This window comes from Chiloscyllium plagiosum, unplaced genomic scaffold (genome assembly GCF_037043375.1).
Source record: "Chiloscyllium plagiosum isolate Xiang-an unplaced genomic scaffold, Cpla_swu_hap1 HiC_scaffold_1, whole genome shotgun sequence".
In the NCBI taxonomy this organism is placed as follows: Eukaryota; Metazoa; Chordata; class Chondrichthyes; order Orectolobiformes; family Hemiscylliidae; genus Chiloscyllium; species Chiloscyllium plagiosum.
In genome coordinates this window covers 146,463,122-146,483,455 of record NW_028270139.1, presented here as the reverse complement: position 1 = coordinate 146,483,455, position 20,334 = coordinate 146,463,122, and the positions used below count along the sequence as shown (strand labels likewise).

At 40.7% G+C, this 20,334-nt stretch overlaps 1 protein-coding gene across 1 annotated transcript in view; it reads right to left on the bottom strand.

Annotated features, from left to right (window-relative positions):
• Nucleotides 1-20,334, bottom strand: part of ctnna2 (catenin (cadherin-associated protein), alpha 2) — a 1,293,121-nt gene that overhangs the window by 1,093,389 nt on the left and 179,398 nt on the right. The window contains exons 4-6 of the mRNA XM_087995417.1: nt 19,143-19,309; nt 18,731-18,850; nt 14,215-14,481 (exon numbers count right to left, since the gene is read on the bottom strand). Of these exons, the coding sequence (XP_087851543.1) occupies nt 14,215-14,481; nt 18,731-18,850; nt 19,143-19,309 (554 nt within the window). The remainder of the gene's footprint in view (nt 1-14,214; nt 14,482-18,730; nt 18,851-19,142; nt 19,310-20,334) is intronic.

The window sequence follows — 20,334 nt, the reverse complement described above, 5'->3', positions numbered from 1 at the left end:
AGACATCCAGCACTTCCTCCTCTGTAACATGGATACTTTTCAAGATGTCACCATCTATTTCCCTACATTCTATATCTTCCATGTCCTTTTTCACACAGTAAATACTGATGCAAAATACTCGCTCAGTATCTCCCCCATCTCCTGCAGCTCCACATAAAAGTCGCCTTGCTGATCTTCGAGGGGCCCTATTCTCTCCCTACTTACCTTTTTGTCCTCAATGTATTTGTAAAAACCTTTTGGATTCTCCTGAATTCTATTTGCCAAAGCTATTTCATGTCCCCTTTTTGCCCTCCTGATTTCCCTCTTAAGTATACTTCTAGTTCCTTTATACTTTTCTAAGCATTCACTCGATCTATCCTGTCTATACCTGGCATATGCTTCCTTCTTTTTCTTCACAAAACCCTCAATTTCTTTAGTCATCCAGCATTCCCTATACCTACCAGCCTTTTCTTTCACCCTAACAGGGATATACTTTCTTTGGTTTCCCGTTATCTCATTTAGATTAGATTAGATTAGATTACAGTGTGGAAACAGGCCCTTCGGCCCAACAAGTCCACACCGACCCGCCAAAGCGAAACCCACCCATACCCCTACATTTACCCCTTACCTAACACTACGGGCAATTTAGTATGGCCAATTCACCTGACCCTGCACATCTTTGTGATGTGGGAGGAAACCGGAGCACCCGGAGGAAACCCACGCAGACACGGGGAGAACGTGCAAACTCCACACAGTCAGTCGCCTGAGGCGGGAATTGAACCCGGGTCTCTGGCGCTGTGAGGCAGCAGTGCTAACCACTGTGCCACCGTGCCGCCCAAAGGCTTTCCTGAAGGCTTTCCATTTTACAGCCCAAAGGCTTTCTTGAAGGCTTTCCATTTTACAGCCGCCCCTTTATCTGTGAACATCTGCCCCCAATCAGCTTTTGAAAGTGCTTGCCTAATACCACCAAAAGTGGCCTTTCTCCAGTTTAGAACTTCAACTTTTAGATCTGGTCCACCCTTTTCCATCACTATTTTAAATCTAATAGAATTATGTTCGCTGGCCCCAAAGTGCTCCCCCACTCACACCTCAGCCCTGATTTCCCAACAGTAGGTCAGATTTTGCACCTTCTCAAGTAGGTACATCCACATACTGAATCAGAAAATTTTCTTGGGCACACTTAACAAATTCCTCTCCATCTAAACCCTTAACACTATGGCGGTCCCCGTCTATGTTTGCAAAGTCAAACATAGCTACCCTATGTTTCCAATACAAGAAGGGAAAAAACATTGTGAGATATGGTTCAGGGAGATTAAGTATGGGCAAATACCTGATTTACAAGTAGCTAAACAATGATCACAAAATTATTGCTGAGTTCAATGTTAATGGTGTTTACTGTACTTTTAAGAGGGAGTGAATGCTGTTCTGCACTGAGAGCTTATAAGAGCAGTCTCAGAGTATACTGGAAAATTGAAAATATGAAATGGTAACTGAGTTTCGGTTGCTGTTTTGACAACAATTCAAATTTAACCAGTTTAAATTATGCCCCAGAATACTAAAACCAATCGAGTTTGAAATTATTGCTTTGCCAACATTGAACCAGAGAGACAATCCGATGTTGTGGATTTAAAAAAGACAGGTATTTTGAAAACCAGACGGAGTAAATGTCATTGAGACAGACCCAAGACACTGAAACACTCTCTATCAAAGGTACTTTTTCATATGAAACATATTCGTAATAAAAGAAAGATGGCATCTCAGGGAGACCTTGAGTCGGAAAACAAAACACCATGAAGACGACAGCCGCTGTCTGGTTTTGAAATTAAGTTGATGTAATTTTATTAAGTGTTTTACTGGAACATATATTGTTATAGAGTTGGAGACAAATAATAAGCAATTAAGAGAAAGGGGGGCTTAGAATTGTGAATAGTTGTTGTTTAATCTTTACTTTTAAAGTTAAAGAATAAATTGATATTATTTTCTTTTTGTAGTGGAATGTGGAAGTTCTCTGTCACTAATATATTTTAATAGATTACGAGGCAAGGTAAGCCTTTCTGGGTGTTTAATTTAACTAAAGGAGAGGTTCACCATCGTGTCGTAACAGTTTGGGGGTTCAGGTCCAAGATTTGGGCACGTTTAAATAGATCCAATCTGAGATTTGGATGGATATGAAGAGTTTTAGGGTACGAACAATCCCAGCAAATCTAAATACTTGCCGATTAGTGTCCCAGATCATTAAATAAAACAATGGTGAGACAATTTGTTTAATTTCGATTACTTGTGGTTGGTTAAACTAAAAGTGAGAGAAATGGCTCTTAAGATTGCTAAAGAGGTTCTGAGGTGTGAAGATGCTTCCCAAATTTGTCAAGATTGTTTAGAAACCCAGAGGAAGGAATTAGCAAATAGGTTAGAATTGGGTTTAACCAGGGACAAAAGGAAAGCTGAAATTGTAATGGAGTTGGTCAAGCACTTAGGATTATCAGAGAAACAGACAAGTGCAGTAGAGTTAGAAAAACCTAAATTGCAAATGAGGCAAATGGAGTTCGAAGATAAAGAGACAGATTAAGAGAGAGAACAGAGAAAGAAAATGAAAGAGGGAGAAGATTCTTAGTTGAGTAAAGAGAGAGAAGAAAGAGAAAGAAGAAAGAGAAAGGGAGAGATAATTTGAATTTCAGAATTTACAAATTAGTCAGGACAGTCAAGTTATCAGGATGAAAATGAAGACAAAAGGTAGTGATGTATATAAATATGTTAAACATTGCTACATTTTGAGGAGAAAGATGTTGAAACCATTATTTCATTTGAAAAATCAGCTAGGCAGATGGAGTGGTCAGAGGACTAATAGGTAATGCTTGTTCAGACTAAGCTGGTAGGCAGAGCGAGTGATGAATTTGCAGCGCTGTCAGATGAAGGGTCAAGAGATTATGCAGACGTCAACAAGGTTACTTTGAGTGCTTATGAATTGATACCAGTAGCGTACAGACACGGTTCAGGAACATAAAGAAGGAACCGGGTCAGACTTTTGTTGAGGTTGAAAGAGAGAGGCTCTGAGAGAGGTTATTCTGCTAGAGAAGTTTAAAAACTCACTTCCAGAGATGATAAGAATTCATGTGAATAAACAGAAACTGTGAAGAGAAGCAGAGATGGCAGACGAATATGCATTGGTGCATGAGGCAAATTTTAGCTTCCAGCAAGAATTTCATCCTGTGAGGGACGAAAATTGGGAGAAGGGGAGATTCTACACAACACAACAAATATTACAGCACACTGGTAATAGTTTGCCACAGTGGAAAAAAGAAGTCCTAAGAGGGTGAAAAGGAGGGGAAAGGAAAGTAAATGGAGGTCATTCCACTGTGGGAAAGTGGGGCACGTAAAGTCACAGTGCTGATTATTAAAGAAAGACACTGTGAGAAAAGATGTGGTAAAAGAGGCTAAGCTAGTGGCATTAGTGAAAGTAGTAAAGGAAATCCCAAGAAAAGTTGAGGAGCTGCAGGAGAGTGTACAGCCTAGGGAGGGGATGGGTTTTGAGTTAGTGCCTGATCTCTATAAAGACTTTGCTTCTGTGGGTGATGTTTGCTCAGGAAGAACAGGGGAAGAAACAAAATAAATTTTAATTTTGAGAGACACAGGATCTAAACAGTCTCTCGTAGTAAGTGATGAACATATTTGCACTCTTTCTGACATGTTATCCCAGAGAGTGGTAATTTGTGGAATAAATGGACAGAAATTCAGCGTTCCCCTATGTAAGAGCAGATTTGAGTGAAAAATGAAGGCTGGGGAAGTAACAGTGGGAGTGATTGACAGACTGTCAGTTCCAGGAATACAGTTTGTTCTTGAGAATGATTGAGCAGGATCCAAAGTGGGAGTGACAGCCCTTACTGTGGAGAAACCAAAGGAAGATCAGGGAACTGAGGAGTTGAAAGAAAAATACCCTGGAGTTTTTCCAGCCTGTGTAGTAACGAGACCCACTATCATAAGTCACAGCAAGAACCAAAATCTAACGAGAAAGATAAAAGGGTTGAGGTCCAGTTAGCAGACACCCTGTTCAATATAATGGTGCAGGAAGAACCTGAACAGGCAGAAGTGTTCCGTCCTGAAATGCTAATGGACGTACAACAGAAAGACACAATAATAAAAGGTATATATATATATATATATATTATTGATGCATACTTTGAAAAGGAATCAGAATGTATTCCTGAGGGTTATTATCTTAAAGATAGAATCCTAAGACGAAAATGGAGACCACGGCAGGTTAATGCAGAGGAGAAATGGGCAGAAGTGCACCAGTTTGGGCTGCTCATAGCATACAGACAGGAAATGTTATGGGTAGCACATGAATTACCAGTCACCCAAGGGTAAGGAAGACACAGGCTAAGGGACAAAAGCATTTCTGTTGGCCTGACTGCACAAGGATGTAGTTAAATTTTAACATACATGTCATACATGCCAAATGGTAGGTAAGCCAGAGGCAGTAATAAAACCAGCACCTTTGTTGCCAATTCCCACATTCAAAGAATCTTTCACATGTGTTATGATTGATTGTATAGGTCCCCTTCCTAAAATGGGAACCAGTACTTACTAACCATAATGGATGTGTCTACCAGATTTACAAAGGCAATTCCATTACGGAGTATTAAGGTAAAAAGGGCAGTAGAGGAGTTAGTAGCTTTGTTCATGCGTTATGAGCTACCCAGAGATTTAGGCAGACCAAGGGTCTAATTTTATTACTAGGCTGTTTAAGGAAGTTATGGTTAGCCTAGGCATACAGCACTTCAAATCAAGTGCGTATCATCCTGAATCCCAGGGAGCTTTGGAAAGATGGCATCAGATACTGAAGACCATATTAGGAGCATGATTGGGATAAAGGTATCCCATTCTTATTGTTTGCCATTAGAGATGCTCCAAACAAATTGACTCAGTTTACTCCCTTTGAGTTAATGTTCGGACATGAAATGAGAGAGCCTTTGAAATTAATTAAAGAAAAAAATGACACGACCAAAGTCAGAGATCTCACACTTCAATTATGTATCGGAGGTTAGGGAGAGATGAAATTGGGTAGATGAGTTAGCTAAACAACATCTGAAGAGGGCACAGCATAGAAGGAAGCAGGTGGCAGATAAAAACTCTAAAATATGGACATTTTAGGTTAGATTAGATTCCCTACAGTGTGGAAACAGGCTCTTCCCCCCAACCAGTCCACACCGACCCTCCGAAGAGTAACCCACCAGATCCACTTCCCTCTGACTAATGCCCCTAACACTATGGGCAATTTAGAATGGCCAATTCACCTGACCGACACATCTTTGGACTGTGGGAGGAAACCCACGCAGACACGGGGAGAACGTACAAACTCCACACAGACAATCACCCGAGGCTGGAATCGAACCTGGGACCCTGGTGCTGTGAGGCAGCAGTGCTAACCACTGAGCCACCATGCTGCCCCCATTTCGGTGGGAATGATTTATTAGTATCGATACCAGTGGTAGGAGATTCCTTCAAAGCCAGGTTTAGTGGTCTCTATCAAATTGAGAAAAAGTCAAGTCAGGTAAACAATCTGGTAAAGGTGCTGGATAGAGAAAAACTGTATTGGGTATGTCTTGTGAGTATGTTGAAACCTTATTATATACGAGTCAAGGAGCTGGAGAAACAGGTACTGCCCCACAGCAGGAGGAATCAAATCTAGATGTTGTGGAGTTTGATGTACCTTAAAATACATTAAACAATGAGAAAGTCCTTGAAGAGTGGGATAGGTTAGTGAACTATCTGTTGCATGAGCAAAGACTCTAGTTGTAAGGTTTCTTTGCAACAATATGAGGACATACGCAGGAATAAGATGGGGAGGACTAATACTATTGTGCGTGAGGTGGAAGTAGGGAATGCTGTTCCGATAAAACAACACCCCTACAGACGTAATCCTTTCAAAACCACACAGGTCCAAAAGGAAGTGGATGTGATACTCGATGAAGATATCATCGAGTCGAGTCAAAGTCAGTAGAGTTTGCCAATCGTGTTAATTCCCAAACCTGATGGGACTCAATGATTTAGTGAGGAGTATTGGAAGGTCAACACCAAAACATACTTGGACTTATATCCAACACCAAGATTGGAGGACTGTATAGAGAAAGTTGGACAAGTGAGTTACATCACAAAGTTGGACTTACTGTGTGGCTATTGGCAGGTACCTTTATCAGAGAAAGCGATAAAAGTTTCTGCATTTGTAAACCCAAATGGGCTATACCAACTCAAAATTATGCCTTTTGGAATGAAGAATGCACCAGCCACATTCCAGAGACACATGAACAGAGCTGTGGCTGGATTAACAAATTCTGCAGGTAATCTGCCTGATGTAGTGACCTTTAGTGAGTCATGGAAAGATCACAAGGTACATTTCGCAGCTCTTTGAAACATTAAGAGAAGCAAAACTTGTAATAAACTTAAAGAAAACAGACTTCACAAAGGCAGAGGTGACGTTCCTGGGACATAACATCGGTCATGGAAGGCTGTCATGACCCAAGGAACTCCAAGACAAAGGCCATCAAGATATTTCCATGACCAGTCTCACACCAGAAAGAGGTGCTTCTATTTTTTTGGACTAAGCGGATTCTATCCATTCTACGAACAGATTTACTAAAGAAGAATACAAAATTTCGGTGGACAGAACAATGCCAGGAGGCATTTGAGAATTTAAAGCAGTATTAACTACTGCACCAGTTTTAGCTACACCAATTTTTTTGACAACCTTCAAAGTTACAATCGATGCTAGCGATATAGGAGTTGGAGCTGTACTGCTACAGCAAGATGATGATGGATTTGAATGGCAAATTGGCTACTTGAAACTCAACACCCACCAGAGAAAGTACTCCACGATCAAAGAAGAATTATTGAGTTTGGTACTAGTCTTACAACATTTTAGTGTTCATGTGACAAACAATGTGGAGACAGTGGTGTATACAGACCACAATCCTCTTACATTCGCAGAACGATTTAAAGACAAAAATATGAGACTATTTCATTAGAGTCTTCTGTTACAGAGTTTTAATTCATAAATTGTACATGTTGTGTGCTGTAAAATGATAGCAGATGTGTTATCATGGATTTAAAGAAAAACGTATTGTTAAGATTGAACAGATTCCCATGTCATGTATATGCATGGAGAAATTAATATGAATTTAGATTAATGTTAAGTGTTTAGATGGAGAGGAATTTCTTAAGTGTGTACAAGACAATTTTCTGATTCAGTATGTGGATGTACCTACTCGAGAAGATGCAAAACTTGACCTACTCTTGGGAAATAATGCAGGGCAGGTGACTGAGGTGTCAGTGGGAGAGCACTTTGGGGGCAGCGACAATAATTCTATTAGATTTAAAATAATGATGGAAAAGGATAGTCCAGATCTAAAAGTTGAAGTTCTAAATTGGAGAAAGGCCAATTTTGACGGTATTAGTTAAGCACGTTCAAAAGCTGATTGGGGACAGATGTTCGCAGGTAAAGGGATGGCTGGAAAATGGGAAGCCTTCAGAAATGAGATAACGGGAATCCAAAGAAAGTATATCCCTGTTAGGGTGAAAGGAAAGGCTGGTAGGTATAGGGAATGCTGGATGACTAAAGAAATTGAGGGTTTGGTGAAAAAAAAGAAGGAAGCATATGTAAGGTATAGACAGGATAGATCGAGTGAATCCTTAGAAGATTATAAAGGAACTAGGAGTATACTTAAGAGGGAAACCAGGAGGGCAAAAAGGAGACATGAGATAGCTTTGGCAAATAGAATTAAGGAGAATCCAAACAGTTTTTACAAATACATTAAGGACAAAAAGGTAAGTAGGGAGAGAATAGGGCCCCTTGAAGATCAGCAAGGCGGCCTTTGTGTGGAGCCGCAGAAAATGGAGAGATACTAAATGAGTATTTTGCATCAGTATTTACTGTGGGAAAAGATATGGAAGAGATAGACTGTAGGGAAATAGATGGTGACATCTTGCAAAATGTCCATATTACAGAGGAGGAAGTGCTGGATGTCTTGAAATGCATAAAAGTGGATAAATCCCCAGGACCTGATCAGGTGTAACCGAGAACTCTGTGGAAAGCTAGAGAAGTGATTACTGGGCCTCTTGCTGAGATATTTGTATCATCGATAGTCATAGGTGAGGTGCCAGGAGACTGGAGGTTGGCTAACGTGGTGCCGCTGTTTAAAAAAGGTGGTAAGGACAAGCCAGGGAACTATAGGCCAGTGAGCCTGATGTTGGTGGTGGGCAAGTTGTTGGAGGGAATCCTGAGGGACAGGATGTACATGTATTTGGAAAGGCAAGGACTGATTAGAGATAGTTAATGGCTTTGTGCGTGGGAACTCATGTCTCACAAACTTGATCGAGTTTTTTGAGGAAGTAACAAAGAAGATTGATGAGGGCAGAGCAGTAGATGTGATCTATATGGACTTCAGTAAGGCGTTCGACAAGGTTCCTCATAGGAGACTGATTAGCAAGGTTAGATCTCACGAAATATGGGGAGAACTAGTCATTTAGATACAGAACTGGCTCAAAGGTAAAAGACAGAGGATGGTGGAGGAGGGTTGTTTTTCAGACTGAAGGCCTGAGACCAGTGAATTGGTGCTGGGTCCACTACTTTTTGTTATTTACATGAATGATTTGGATGCGAGCATAAGAATTACAGTTAGTAAGTTTGCAGATGACACCAAAATTGCAGGTGTAGTGGACAGCGAAGAGGGTTACCTCAGATTACAGCAGGATCTTGACCAGATGGGCCAATGGGCTAAGAAGTGGCAGATGGAGTTTAATTCAGATAAATGTGAGGTGCTGCATTTTGGGAAAGCAAATCTTAGCAGGATGTATACACTTAATGGTAAGGTCCGAGGGAGCATTGCTGAACAAGAGACCTTGGAGTGCAGATTCATAGCTCCTTGAAAGTGGAGTCGCAGGTAGATAGGATAGTGAAGAAGGCGTTTGGTATGCTTTCCTTTATTGGTCAGCTTTCCTTTATTGGTCAGAGTACTAAGTACAGGAGTTGGGAGGTCATGTTGCAGCTGTACAGGACATTAGTTAGGCCACTGTTGGAATATTGCCTGCAATTCTCGTCTCCTTCTTATCGGAAAGATGTTGTGAAATTTGAAAGGGTTCAGAAAAGATTTACAAGGATTTTGCCAGGGTTGGAGGATCTAAGCTATAGGGAGAGGCTGAACAGGCTAGGGCGGTTTTCCCTGGAGCGTCGGAGGCTGAGAGGTAACCTTATAGAGGTTTACAAAATTATGAGGGGTATGGATAGGATAAATAGCCAAAGTCTTTTCCCTGGGGTCGGGGAGTCCAGAACTAGAGGGCATAGGTTTAGGGTGAGAGGGGAAAGATATAAAAGAGACCTACGGGGCTACTTTTTCACACAGAGGGGTGGTACGTGTATGGAATGAGCTGACAGAGGATGTGGTGGAGGTTGGTACAATTGCAACATTTAAGAGGCAGTTGGATGGGTATATGAATAGGAAGGGTTTGGAGGAATATGGGCCGGGTACTGGCAGGAGGGACTAGATTGGGTTGGGATATCTGGCCGACATGGACAAGTTGGACCGAAGGGGCTGTTTCCATGTTGTACATCTCTATGACTCTATGACCTATATCTTTCGTTGTAATGGGATTAAGAATTAGAAAAACAAAATGAAGCCATCTTTTCATTCGTGCACGTCCTCTGAATTGCCTTCAATGCCACTACATCCTTTATCAAATAAGGGGATCAAAACTGCACACAATCCTCCAGGTGCGGTCTCACCAATGCCTTGGATACTTGCAACAGTACTTCCTTACTTTTATATTCTATTCCTTTAGCTATAAAAGCCAACATGCCATTTGTTTTCTTTATTATCTGCTGTACCTGCATGCTATTTTTTTGTGACTCAAGAATGAGGACACCCAGATCCCTCTGCACCAGAGAACCCCAAAGTCTCCCCCATTTAGATAACAGTTTGCCTTTCCATTTTCTTTGACCAAAATGCATTGTGGAGGAACAGAGGGATCTTGGTGTTCAAGTACATTGATCCCTCAAAGTTACCACCCAAGCGGATAGGGTTGTTAAGAAAGCATACGGTGTTTTGGCTTTCATTAACAGGGCGATCAAGTTTAAGAGCCACGAGATTTTTGCTATAGCTGTACAAGTCCCTGGTGAGACCACACTTGGAATATTGTTTCCAGTTCTGGTCACCCTACTACAGGAAAGATGTGGACGCTTTGGACAGGGTGCAAAGAAGGTTTACCAGGATGCTGCCTGGGCTGGAGGGCTTGTCTTATGAAGAGAGGTTGACTAAGCTTGGACTTCTCTCTCTGAAGAAAAGGAAGAAGAGATGTGACCTGATTGAGGTATACACGATAATGAGAGGAATGGATCGAGGCAATAGCCAGAGACTTTTCCCCAGGGCAGTACTGACTGGCACGAGGTGTCATAGTTTTAAGATATTAGGAGAAGGGTTCAGAGGGGACATCAGAGGAAGGTTCTTTAGGCAGAGAGTCATGAATGCATGGAACGTGTTGCCAGCAGTGGTGGTGGAAGCAGAGTCATTCGGGACATTTAAGCGACTGCTGGACATGTAATGATCACATTGCAAGCAGCAAATACAATGTATTAAATTTAAAATAGTAAAAGTATATATGTTTTGCAGCCTTGAACAGTAAGAAGGAAAGAGATGAAAAGAGATCAATTGTAACTCTTACATTAGCAAAGAAGGTACTGTAGAAAGTGAGAGGGGCATATTTATGGGTGACTGTGGTGTGGAATGCACCATAAGACAGAAGGCGGCCATTCAGCCCCTTGACTCTCCTCCACAATTTTATGAAATCAAGGTAATTTGATAATCCACAACTCCATTTTTCTGCCTTTTCCCCCTAACCCTTGATTGATTTACTGATTAAAAATCTGTCTGTCTCAGGCTTGAATAAATTTAATGACCCAGCCTCAACCGCCCTCTGCGGTAAAAAAAAATCTACAGCTAAATAATCCACAGAGGAGAAATTCTTCCTCACCAGTCTTAAATATGGACCCCTTTTTTCTCAGATTATGCCTTCTGGTTCTAGACTGTCCCACAAGGGAAAATAGCCTTTCTTTATTTACTCTATCAAGTCCTCTAAGAATCTAGTACATTTCAAAAACATTTTCTCTCATTTTTCCAACAAGTTCACCTCTCCTCATAAGACAGGCCCTCCATACGAGGTATCAGCCCAGTGAATCTTCTCTGAACTACTTCCAATTTGAGTGTACTTCTCCTTAAGTAAGGGGCCCAAAACCATTCACAGCATTCCAGCATGATTTGACTACAGCCTTCTCCAGTTTTAATAAAATCTCCCTACCACTAGGTTTTATTCCCTGTGAAAGAAATACCAACATTCCATTTGCCTTGCCTATTACCCACTGACCTTCCAGAGAAATCCTGGAATTTCCTCTCAAATAGCATTGTGGGTCTAACTACAACACAACAACTACAGCAGTTCAAGGTGGCAGCTCATCACCATCTTCTCAAGAGCAACTAGGGATGCAGACAATAAATGCTGGTCAGCCAATGATACCCACATCCAATGAGTGAATAAAAATCTTGGTTGCTAGCTGTTTAAGATTCATGACTGAATACTTCCAAATCTCTGTTGTGTAGCTTTCTGCAGTCGTCCTCCATTCAAATAATACTCAGCTCTTCTAACCTTCCTACCAAAATAACATTTTGTTACATTATATTTCATCAGCTAAGCTTTTGCCAACTTACTTGATCTGTCCATATCCATCTGCAGACTCTATCTCATCTTCACCACTTACCTTCCTATCTGCAAATTTAGCTATAGTACCTTCACTTTCCTCATTAATGTACATTGTAAATAATGGTGGCTCCGGCACTAATTCCGTTGGCACACCATTAGTTGCCTGCTGAAAATGCTCCCCTTATCACAACTCTGTTAAATTGTTAGCCAGTCCTCTATCCATGCTAATATATTACCTCCAGTGCCATGAGTTCTTAGCTTATAAATACACTAACGTGTTGTATCTTATCAAACTTTGAATTTATTGGTGCAACTAAATGGCTTGCTAGTCCTTTTCAGGAGGCAATTGAGAGTCAACCGCATTGCTGTAGGTCTGGAGTCATATGCAGGCTAGACCAGGTTAGGATGGCAGATTTCTTTCCAATAATGAGCCAGATCAGTTTTTTCCAATAATCGACAATGGGTTCATGGCCATCAGTAAATTCTTAAATTTCAGAATTTTTTTTATTGAATTCAAACTCCACCATCTGAGGTAGTGGGATTCAAGCACAGGTCTCCAGAACATTGCTTGGGTTTCTGGATTAATAAGAATCAGTGTTTTGGGCATAAGACCTTCATCAGGAATCTCTTCATTTTCTCCGACTCTACATCTACCCCTGACCAATGCACCTAAATCACACATCCTTGTATACTATGGGCAATTTTAGCATAGCCAATTCACCTAACCTGCACATCTTTGGATTGTGGGAGGAAACCGGAGCACCCGGAGGAAACCCACACAGACATGGAGAGAATGTGCAAACTCTACATAGAGAGTTGCCAGAGGCTGGAATCAAACCGCGTCCCCGGCACTGTGAGATAGCCGTGCTAACCACTGAGCCACTGTGCCACACAGTCTAGTGATAATACCACTAGGCCATCACCTAAACCTTCTGAAAATCCAACCATATTGTATCCATTGCTTCCTCTTTATCTCTCTTGGTTGTTACTTGCTCAAAGAATGCTAGTAAATTTGTTCGGCATGGCAAAGCCTTCATGAAGCCATACTGACTTTGCTTGATCCCTACAGAAAACTAAGACAGGACGACAGACAAAGATGTGTTTGGTGGACACATCGCACTGGAGCTGGCAGAAATGGCAGAGAATGACCTATTGAATACAGAGGCTGGTGGAGTAATGAGTGAAAACAAGCTATTTCTCTTGATTTTTGATGGAAATAAAATCAATCTGAAATGCTAATTCTGTTTCTCTGCATAAACCCTGCCTGACCTGCTGAGTTTGAGAATGCTTGTGACTTAACTAGTTGCAATGCAACAAGTATTAATATTATCACAGGGCAGAAATTCCAGATAGCAAGTCACACATGTGGAATAAGTTCTGAAAGAACAAAGTTACACTGCTCTGGAATGTTATTACTGTCAAAGTATTACTAATATGAGATGAACAATGCATAGTATTTTTGACATGAAGTGATTAATTTGCACATAAACATTGTGATGGTTCCACAGCTGTACATACCTTTAATTGGAGGTGTGAATCAGCAGAGATGACTTTACAGATTGGATCTGGGAAACTGTTCCAACAACACCCAGAAACAATTATTTGAAGTTACTATTCACAAATGGCAAATCAAACTCTTCAGAAGCTTGCAAGAGACACTGGATTATTTAAGCATTCATTACTCTACAAAATTACAGTCTTCATCATAATTAACATAAAGGAGAAATGTTCCTTTCTATAGTTTAAAGTCTAAGTTGCCTGCAAAAGTAGTTCTAAGTTAATATTATTTTTTAGGTATTTGTTTGAGTAAAAACCTTAATATCACGCTGACATACTTTTCAGCTATTAATTGCAAATTCAATTTTTTTCTTAATCATTGTTGATCTCTAGAGGAATTTTAACAGTACAAAAAGTCAAATACTTGAAGAGGTTTCAAACCTAGGTTGGTAAGTAAAGAACATTGATAAGGTGAAGACTACAAGCAATTTGGTACTACTTTAACTAATTCTCTTGCTCGCCTGGTTACAAGTCCAAATCCCTAAGTAAAAACTTCAGTACAACAATGCAATTCAATTCAATACAAATAATGCTGGAAGTGCCTGTCAGCATCTCTGTGGGCAAGTTAGAGTTAGCTTTTCAGGTTCATGAGATAGGGATCACGGTATCTCTTTATTTCATCCAGAGAGAAAAAGATAAGCATTATTGAATATGAGTTTTCCTGGTAACTGTAATCAAACTCAACACTATAAGGAACCAAGAATTTGAATGTTGAATAAACACTAATTCCCTGATCAAAGAAAATCTGTTCAAATCTATTGATCTTATATTGTGCATTGGAATTGTGCATGAACATGTGATCAAAATCCTCATTCCCAATTAAAAGACGTAAACACAAGTTGCCATAACTGGAAGATATTAATTGGCATATAATTTTAAATTGATCAGTAAAATATGGGAAAATCCAAAGAGTATTGGCATAATGTCCAAGGTACTTACATCAAATTCATTCAGTGCTGCAGCTAGCTCACCAATGCCAATAGGTCCATGTTTATCATCTGGCACTGAAGTCGACTGGGCTGCATTTGAAATTCCGGCAATAGCCTCTTGTACTTGTTTGAAGACATAATCGCGATTCACTCTGGTAGCAGCTACATCAGGATGTCGGAGGAATGCTTGGGAGGCAGTATAGAGCATAGTAGCATTCTTCTTCAAAGCACCTCGAGCTGCTGCCATTTCATCCCTAGAGTGAAGGTCTTTCAGTTCCTGCAAGTGGGAAGCAAAATACCAATATGTACAGCTTTTTAGCAGTTTTTCAATTCTCTGCTTAGAGATAGCTGGTTTAAATTATTGGATACATTTGTATTCCAATTTGAAAACAGACATAAAACATAGAACAATACTGTGCAGAACAGGCCCTTCGGCCCTCGATGTTGCGCCGACCTGTGAACTAATTTAAGCCCATCTCCCTACATTATCCCACCATCATCCATGCGCTTATCCAAGGATTGTTGAAATGCTCCTAATGTGGCTGAGTTAATGACATTGGCAGGCAGGGCATTCCATGTCCTTACCACTCTGAGTAAAGAACCTTCCTCTGACATCTCTCTTAAATCTATCACCTCGCAATTTGTAGCTGTGCCCCCTTGTACAAGCTGACATCATCATCCTAGGAAAAAGACTTTCACTGTCTACCCTACCTAATCCTCTGATCATCTTGTATGTCTCTATCAAATCCCCCCGAGCCTTCTTCTCTCCAATGACGACAGACCCAAGTCTCTCAGCCTTTCCTCATAAGACCTTCCCTCCAGACTAGGCAACATCCTGGTAAATCTCCTCTGCACCTTTTCCAATGCTTCCACATCCTTCTGCAACGGAGCGACTAAAACTGTACATAATATTCTAAGTGTGGCCGCAATAGCATTTTGTATAGTTGCAACATGACATTGCGGCTCCGGAACTCAATTCCTCTACTAATAAAACCTAACACACCATATGCCTTCTTAACAACCTGGGTGGCAACTTTCAGGGATCTATGTACATGGACTCCAAGATCCCTATGCACATCCACACTACCAAAAACCTTTCCACTGACCCAGTATTCTGCCTCCCTGTTATTCTCCCCAAAGTGAATCACCTCACATTTACAACCTCTCAGCCCAATTCTGCAGTTTATCCAAGTCCCCCACAACCTGCAACGTTCTTCCACACTGTCCACTACTCCACCAACTTTAGTGTCATCTACAAACTTACTAACCCATCCACCTATGTCTGTGTCCAAGTCATTCATAAAAATGACAAACAGCAGTGGTCCCAAAACAGATCCTTGTGGCATACTACTAGTAACCGGACTCCGGGCTGAATATTTTCCATCAACCACCACTTCTTTCAGAAAGCCAGTTTCTAATCCAAACTGCTAAATCACCCTCAATACCATGCCTCTGCATTTTCTCCAGCAGCCTACCATGTGGAACCTTATCAAAGGCTTCAATGAAGTCCATTTACAACACGTCAGCTGCCCTACCCTCATCCACATGCTTGGTCTTCTCATAAATCTCAATGAGATTTGTGAGACATAACCTGCCCTTGACGAAACCACGTTGACTATCTACAATCAAATTGTTGCTTGCTAGATGATTATAAATCCTATCTCTTACAATCCTTTCCAAAACATTTCCTGCAACAGATGTAAGGCTCACTGGTCTATAATTACCTAGGTCATCTCGCCTACCCTTCTTGAACAATGGCACAACATTTGCAATCCTCCAGTCCTCTGGAGACAATGACAACTTAAAGATAAAGGCCAAAGGCTCCAGCATCTCCTCCCTAACTTCCCAGAGAATCCTCAGATAAATCCCATCCATCTCAGGAGTCTTGTCTACTTTCACTCCTTCTAGAATTGATAACACCTCCTCCTTACTAACCTTGATTCTGTCTAGCCTAATATCCCATATCTTATTCTTCTTCTTTACAATATTCTCCTTTTCCTGAGTGAAAACAGATGAGAAATATTCGTTTAGTACCTCTCCGATCTCTACATGGTCCACACACAACTTCCCACTTTTGTCTTTGACTGGCCCTTTTCCAACCCAGTCATCCTTTTATTCCTCACATACCAATAGAAAGCTTTAGGGTTCTCCTTTATTCTACCTGCTAAAGATTGCTCACATCCTCTCCTTTCTCTTCTGAACTCTCTCTTTAAATCCTTCCTAGCTAATCTGTAACTCTCCATCGACTCATCCGAACTACTCGTCTCGACGTCACAACAGCCTCCTTCTTCCACTTAACAAGAAAGGCAATTTCTTTTGTAAGCCACAGTTCCCTCACCTTATCACTTCCTCCTTGCCCAACAGGGACATACCTATCAAGGACACACAATATCTGTTCCTTAAACCAGCTCCACATTTCAATTGTCCCCATCCCGTGGATTTTGCTACCCCATTCTATGCATCCTAAGTCTCGCCTAATGGCATTATAATTGCCCTTCCCCTATCGATAACTCTTGCCCTGTGGCACGTACCTATCCCTTTCTATTGCTAAACTAAACGTAACAGAATTATGGTCACTTTCTGCAAAGTGCTCACCTACCACTGAATCAAACACCTGGCCTGATTCATCACCAAGCACAAGATCCAGTATGACCACCCCTCTTGTCGGCCTTTCAACACACTGTGACAGGAAACCTTCCTGCACACTTCGGACAAAAACGGAGTACTAGAGTTGTAGCATTTCCAGTCAATATTGGGAAAGTTAAAGACCCCATAATGACCACCCTGTTCCTTTCACTCCTACCCAGAATTGTTTTGCCGATCCTCTCCTCCACATCCCTGAAACTCTGCGGGGGCCTATAAAAAAACTCCCAGCAATGTGACCTCTCTTCTCCTGTTTCTAATCTCAGCCCATACCACCTCAGCAGACGAGTCCTCGTCAAAAGTTCTTTCAGCCTCCGTTATATTATTCTTGACGAAAAAGGCCCACCTCCCCCTCTTTTACCGCCTTCCCTGTGCTTAATGAAAGATCTAAATCCTGGAACCTGCAACATCCATTCCTGACCTTGCTCGATCCAGGTCTCTGAAGTGGCCACAACATCGAAGTCCCAGGTACCTGTCTATACTGCAAGCTCACCTACCTTATTTCGGATACTTCTGGCATTGAAGTAGACACACTTCAAACCAGCTTGTTGTCTGCCAGCACATTCCTGGGACCGTGAAATCCTGTTCATGCCCTCCCTCCTCTCATCATCCTGTCGTCTGGAACTACACCTCAGGTTCCCATCCCTCTGTTGAATCAATGGTAACCCCCAAGAACTTCGATAGCTAGAGATTCAGCGATGAATCTCGGGAGAGATTGTTAGATTTTTTTTGTTGTTGGAGATTGTCTTTGCCTGCCATTTTTGAGGTGCAAATATTACTTGCTAGTTGACAGTCAATGTCACGATTTTGCTGCATTTGGACACAGGATCTGAGGTGTCGCAAATGTTTTCTTTATTCATTTACTCATGGGATATGGGTGGTGCTGATTAAGCTGGACACACACTTATTACCTATCTCTAATTTACTGTGAGGAAGTAATTTTAACATTAGATGGCATTGCACACCAACTAACACACAGTCTATGCAAAACAAGGTGTTGGTCCACTGTTTAGGATAACCTGGAACAGCTATAGTCAATGGCCAAATTAACCTCTGGCTTTCCTGTGACACTAATTTCTACCGAAACATAGCTCTGGTGCTCCACAAGCAGTAGCAACAACTAGTCTCAAAGCTGCTAAACTCTCATGCTCTTGTCTCTTTTTAAAAAACAAAATCTTTTAAGTTCTTCAACCTCTTGCTCTTTATCATGAAGGGTTTTTTAAACATCATCCTGTAGTCCTTGGACCTCTCATTCAGGATTCTTCTTTTACTTATTCTGCTTACTGAAACTGACTGCCTATGGTCTTCCTTTTACTTACACTTCTGACTGGTGTTGCACTTCTGCCAGTTTTACTTTTGTTTGTTCATCTGACTGCTGGTTACTATCTGCAGGTCGTTCTTTCACTCACTCTTCAGCCACACAGTGGCAAAAATGTGAAACTTGATAATCAGCCAGTTGTTGTGATGAAAAAAATTAAAATATCAAACGGAAAACCAGTTAAGCATGAGGGAAAAAGGAATAGAAGGATCTGTTGATCAGTTAAAAGAAGAACGATGGAAGGAGAATTATGAGGTATATAATCACTGATATGGACATGCTCCATCAAATGATCAGTTGTTGTGGTGTAAATACTCTAAATTTATAGCAATTCTAAGGAAATGGGGAAAATAAACACTGATTTATGGCAGTCATACTAATTTGAATTCCCTACACTTAATTACATAAGTATACAGAATTTTCTTTTAAAACTAGGTTACTTTGCTTGGTTAGAAAACCTTTAATTTTCCACTGAGGTTGCTAGAAGATTAATCTAACTAATTTGGTGCTCTCATCTTAGCAAAATTACATACTGTGCAAGATGAACACAGCTTTTCTGTCATACCTGCTGTCTTCTAGCAGCCACATAATTAAGTTTGACCATCTCCTTCCCGAATTCCTTGAAGCGACTGGCCAGATCCTGCTCATTGGTGGCATTCTTCACAGCATCCAAAGATTCCTCTACCTGTTAATTGTGGTTTAGACATAATGCATTTCAACTTAAGACATCATTTTATAAAATGCTAAATTTGTGAGGATCAAGTCACACATTCAATATGTAATAAATAAATACTAAAGCTTGGATGGAACAACTACTACTGCAAAAGCCATTTTTCCTCACCGTCCTGGTCATTTAACTTAAAAGTACAAGTAACATTTTTATTATCAGCTTATAAATTACTGTAATTTATGATCATTAAAAAATTAATATATTAAAACATGATTAGCTGTTTTCTAAATCTTTAGTAAAATCTTACAATTTTTAAATGAGTTAAAAGCCTCATGACATCTGCCATGTCAGCAAGGATCAACAAGCGTGTTACTCCAGAAAGCAGAGCACGGGCTGCCCGAACCATGGTTCCACGCTTTACGGAAGAACAGGGATCTTCTGCAAACTCTGCAGATGCAATTCTCATACTTTCTCCTACAGAAAGAAGATAGAAACAGTCAGAAGTTAGTTAATTTCACAACTGCTCATAATTTATGACTCAAAAATCCAAAGCACTTCATTATATTCTACATAACTCTCCAACACTCCTACTATGCCCTGGCAATTTAAGTACTTGTCCAGATGCTTCTTGAATATGCAAGTGTATCTGCCTCTTCCATCCTGCAGGCAGCACATTCCATATTTCTACAATGTAGGAGCAAATTACTGCAGGTGCTAGAATATTGTACTGAAGACAAAAAAAATGTTGGCAATAACAATGGGTAAGGCAGCATCCAGAGAGAAAGCAAGCTAAATGACTCATTTGTATAATGTTGCCCTCTCCACACTTTATGTTAGCTCTGACGAAGTATCATCTCAGCTCAAAACGTTACTTTGCTCTCTCTCCATGGACGCTGCCTGACCAGTTGCGAATTCCAGCATTTTGTTTTCTGCAGTTCATTTCTACCATCCTCTCGATGGAAGAACTCTTTCTCAGACCTCATCTAAAATACTTAGTCCTCACCTTAACCTTGTGTCCTTTGGATTTAGAACACATTTACCATGAGGAAGGGATTCCCACAATCTACTCTCACAACACTTTCATTTTGTATACCTCAATCAGATCCTTCCAAGGAAAACAAACCTTTCACTTCATATAATTTCCCCAGGCCCAATATGCCTCAGATATGTCTGACTGACATGCCTGTACAACTTACAACGAGAATCAAGACTTTATCTTGCCAATTCTTTTGTTCAGGGGTTTAATTTGATTTAGTATTGTCACATGTACCTAGGTACAGTGAAAAGTTTTATGTGCAATACAGGCAGATCATACCATACAATGATCATAAGCTGATAAAACAGAGCAAGACTGCAAAGCAGATGTACAAAAAGCAAGATCAACATTAGATTTGGACTTTGAGAGGTTCATTCATAAGTCTTATAACAGCAGGGAAGAAGCAGTTCTTGAACCTGCTGGTACATACTTTTAAGTTTTTGTATCTGGTGGGAGAGGTTGG